At 44.1% G+C, this 4,581-nt stretch overlaps 2 protein-coding genes across 2 annotated transcripts; both read right to left on the bottom strand.

The window, feature by feature from the left end:
• Positions 1-1,882: 1,882 nt before the first annotated feature.
• Positions 1,883-3,544, bottom strand: LOC144114348 (F-box/LRR-repeat protein 8-like). Its single transcript, XM_077648005.1, has 2 exons — positions 3,410-3,544; positions 1,883-3,256 (listed from the first exon to the last, which is right to left on the bottom strand). Exon 2 carries the CDS (start codon positions 3,200-3,202, stop codon positions 1,994-1,996), a length of 1,209 nt encoding a protein of 402 aa, XP_077504131.1. The 5' UTR covers positions 3,203-3,256; positions 3,410-3,544; the 3' UTR covers positions 1,883-1,993.
• Positions 3,545-3,639: 95 nt separating this feature from the next.
• On the bottom strand, positions 3,640-4,355 carry LOC144114349 (cancer-related nucleoside-triphosphatase homolog). Its single transcript, XM_077648006.1, has one exon. It carries the CDS (start codon positions 4,224-4,226, stop codon positions 3,666-3,668), a length of 561 nt encoding a protein of 186 aa, XP_077504132.1. The 5' UTR covers positions 4,227-4,355; the 3' UTR covers positions 3,640-3,665.
• Between the last annotated feature and the right edge of the window lie 226 nt (positions 4,356-4,581).

The raw sequence follows: 4,581 nt of genomic DNA, 5'->3' as shown, positions 1-4,581 counted from the left end.
TTCAACTGGCCTTCTCCATCCTTTGCTCAGGTACAGTTGCACAAAATGTCTTTGGAGTGCAACCTACTCACTGGCATCATAACCTTCCTAAAAGTACTGTGGAATGCAAAGCAGAGGGGTCATTACACTTTTACAAAGGCAAAACCTGATCTTACCCAATTCGTGCACCCCGAACAGATTTCTTAAAAATCGGGTTAAATGCGATTTTCAGTTGAAAATTTTCCTTCCAGAGAACGCACAGAAGCAGAAAAACGAGGGGCTTGTTATGTGCATTCTTTATTCTGTTAACACCTAGAGTACGTACGTTTTCCAGTGCACAAAGCTGAAGACACCACATGAAAATTAGCGGACATCCTGCGCTTATTGCAGAGGGATATTTTTATCTTAAACCTCGCTTGATGCTTTTATTCACGACATGATTGTATCAAGTGCTATCCAGGCTAACGATGCCCTGCTCCTGGATTCTTGCGCTTTTAAAATGTCCACTGTGATGTTGCATTACTTTTCTCATAGTATGCAAGACAGGCAGGTCTTGCAACCACACAGAAATACTGTGTAGGTTGTTATTGTACATGAAGAAATAAATAGAATACTTGAGGTAAAAAAATCTGGTTTGGTAAGTAGTTTTTCAAGGTAACTTGCCATTTCGATGCTGTTTGGGAAATACTGAGCAAAAAAGAGGACATATTGAGTCCCATACAAAAGTAAATTGTCTTCTGCTTCAAAAGAGAACCTGAATAAACCCGAATTGTGGAAATTTTTACTGAACAACCTGATTTGTACCCAAATTTGAACAAAAAAGTATTGCCCAATTTTTACCCCCCCCCCCCCCCCCTCCTAAATTTTGGAAAGAATAAAACCAGAAAATGATGGGCCCTATGTATACAGCAGGCCATATTATTATATTGTTCGCTCTTTTTAATTTTCTAGAAAGCACAGCTCTGTTAAAGGACAGCACTAAGCTGCAGCTGGAGAACCAAGGTATCAACACTGTTCAACAATCTGTGCTTTTTTAAGGCAGCAAACTGAAGTAATTGCCCAATTAAGAATTGAACAGTGATACCTGCAACATTATACCACTACTTGCTCAATTATTCAAGCTTGCTTTAGTTTATGGTTTGACAGGACAAATTGAGCAGAGTGACTGTGCCGGTGGTTGATTCAGTTATGAGACTGAATGAATTAGCTTTAACTTATCTGTAGTAATTTGGATAATGGTTGAAATGACACTATGGGTGCTGGAAGCTAACAGTATGCAATGAAAAGGCTTCCTACCTCCAGTAATAATCACTTCTAGCAAAGATGAACGTGCCCTCAACAGGGGCATGAATCCAGCAAAAGTTGCAAGAACTTTGTACAGTAGAACTAGTAAAACATGCCCAAAAAGTGTGGTTGTTACAGTTGCATTTTTGTTGGCATGTTCACTTGAAATCAAATGTCATTCTTTAATGTCTAATAACTAGCTGGCAATTCAAAACCACCATTTCTGTGCAGATTTTGTAGAGCAAAGCCTTCATCATTTCACTAAGACCTTAAGTTATATTACTTAAATTACAGGCTAGAAAAGTGCATTGAAATATCAAGAAATATGGAAGAATATAGTTTTTTTTTTTATATAGCCACAGCTAGGAGCATGCATAGCACAGCCTCTGTCAGTGGCTTTTGTGCATTACCGCAGTGTTCAGCAATGACCTTAGTGCTGCAAGTGTACATCTGGCTGCAGAAAAAGGGAACCTGCAACAAAATATGGTCACAAAGGTTAAAATTCATAGGCTGTTGCTGGAAATGGCCTGTAACATAGTATATAAACAGTCAAGCTGCATGATTACGATGCAGTTAAGCACGTTGCAATGCTTGTGACTACGAAAATGTGAACCTACTCTGAACTAGAAGCAAGCTTTATTGTCCTGCTGAGCTTTTCCAATGTTTATGACTAGAAGTAGTGGGAAAGCTTTTATGTGCCATTACAACAGTAGATCAGGCAGTGCTGGTATCATGCATCTACCTTCTCATCCGTTGCCCACGGACCATCACTGCCTGCCTCTGACCTAAGTGTATAAAGCCCGCTAGCCTTCATACACGGGTGCTCCCATAGGATAGTGTCTATTGTTTGCTCACTTAGCGGGCAGAAAACATGCAATGCTCTCAGCTTAGAGCATCGACGTGACACTTCCAATAGGGCACATTCCAGTTCAGCACTTGGTGGTGCTTGCAAGATGAGCTTTTCAAGTGTTTCTGCATAGCTATACGCTGCCAGCAGCACCATGTCATGTATGATGGTGAAGGTCTCCAGCCTAAGCACAGCACATGGCACCTCTGGCCTCATGACCAAGGGGATGACCACAAGCGGGCAAGTCTGGTCAAAGTGAAGAGTTACACGCAGCCGGGGAAGGCCAGAAACCACACGCGACCACAGCTCTGAGCTCAGCTGTGTCTTTTCATCCTGTGGGTGGGTAGCGATGATCTCCTCACTGCGGCACTGCAGGGAGAGGTGCTCAAGGCCGACACGACGTTGTTCCAGGAAACATAAAAGCACATCCTGTGACAGGCTACACTTGTGCACACGGAGGTCACGCAGCCGCCGACAGCGCTGAGCAAGTCTGACAATACACTCTGGTTGTACTAAGCAGACAAGGTTGTTGTTCTGGATGTTCAGGCATTCCAGCTGGGGGCTGTGTTGAGACAGAACGTCAATGGTGTGTGAATCAATCATCATTGGGAACTTGCCGAGATCCACTTCAACCAAATGGCTGTTACACCGCTTGAAGACGGCTTCCAAGGCTGACACAAATTCTTTTCCAGCGTAGAACAGAGGATTCTCACCAGTGCAGATGATGCGAAGGTGCGACAGTCTTGTAGAGGAGCATTTTGCAAGCAGAAGTAGTGCTTGTACTGCATTCACACGGTTGACGTTTTGGAACTGGTTAAGTTCGATGACAACTTGACGCAGATAACAACCATATGATATAATACATTGAAGAAGTCTTGTGTCCTTGCGCCCATAGAAACGAAAGTGGAAATTAGTCCATGCAGCTGGAGAAGTGAATATGTTGCACCACCGACGACAGGACAGTGCTGCCTGGAGGCGGTCAGGAAGTGATAGCTTCATAAAGATTTCCAAAAGAATTGCTTCGGGAAGGCTTTCATATGAAACAATCTTGTGATCATCTTCCATGGTGACAATGTAATGGAAGTAACACATCTCAAATGTCTTCTGTCAGCAAGACATGCCATCTGACCAATTCCCGGCGCGCATCTGGACAACAGAAAAACCAGTTAGTTAAACATGTCCTGAATCACGTTCCCCGTTCACTAAGTCGGCGAAAACGAGCGCCAGTACTCATTCTATGGCCGCAACATATGCGGCCTACGCACCGAAAAAACTTTAACAAACATCTCGTGTACTTACAGAACTTTCAACGCAGTATTCCTCAAACCAGATTTGAACTACGCCCATATCGCAACTTCATAACGCACAACGCCGACGAGGCTGCTCCCTTCGCCTGTTGCCAAGTCGAACAGCTCAGCGTCTAAATTTACTCCGCTGCACTCTCGATCACGCACCCAAAAGGGGAAGCTCGCCTTCGCGAAACTTGAGAGATTGGAACTGCGCAGTTTACCATAAGAATGCGCCAATAATTTGCATGACAGAATGGTTCGCAGTTTTATTTTCCAACAGCCTTGCGAAGAGCGTCCAACACTTCTTTCACAAGATAGTCTCTATTCGAGCGGTTTACGCTGAAAACCCGAGCGCACTTATGGCCTTTGATGTGATCCACAAGCGGCAGGCACTGCGTTCCAGTGCTCACGGGCACGGTTACGAGGATGCAGTTGTTTTCATCGGCAAAGAGTTCACTGACACGGTTCCGAAATGGTTCTGAAAAAAGTTCCATCTTGCCAACTTCATCGATAACTAGGACATCACTCTTGGTTTTCAGAGAGTCCAGGGCAACTTCTTCGAACGTCTTCACAGTGACACAATATCTTCCCACAAATGGCCCTTTCCCAGCAGGAAAATGGTCACGAATTCGGGCAAGTGGAGCCTTTTTGTTGCCGGTGGTAACAACGTCAAAACCAACCCTGTTTCCATTTTCTCGCAGTTCGGTCGTGTAGAAGCCCGATACGGAGATACCTTGCTCACCAAGTGTCTTTACTGCATTTTTCACTATTGTGGTCTTACCTACACCAGGTGAACCAGTCAGAACTATGAACTTTGGAGAGGCCATTAAAAACAGTACGTGGAGGCCAACAAGCTGAACAAGCCCAAAAATATAAAAAAGAAATAATGACCGCAGCAAGCAGCGAGTGGAGAAATTCGCACACGTGATTCACTGTTTATACCAGGGTTCGCTGATCCCTGAACGAATTGATGGAACAGTGATTTACAAAGAAACGACTCCACTACTTTACCATTTTAGTGAAAAAAAATTCTGTTTACAGAACTAATACCATTTGTGGAGGTTTAAATACCTAAATAAACTAAACTTAATGCGTAGCTCGCGTTGCTCAAACCGTCCAAGCGCTACAAGACACGGCTGCAAGGCGTCGCCGCGTCACCGCGTCGTGTCTGTGCGGCTACTG

The sequence above is a fragment of the Amblyomma americanum genome, chromosome 1, assembly GCF_052857255.1.
Source record: "Amblyomma americanum isolate KBUSLIRL-KWMA chromosome 1, ASM5285725v1, whole genome shotgun sequence".
NCBI classification, from domain to species: Eukaryota; Metazoa; Arthropoda; class Arachnida; order Ixodida; family Ixodidae; genus Amblyomma; species Amblyomma americanum.
The sequence above is the reverse complement of the archived record's forward strand: the minus strand, read 5'-3'. Positions and strand labels throughout refer to the sequence as shown.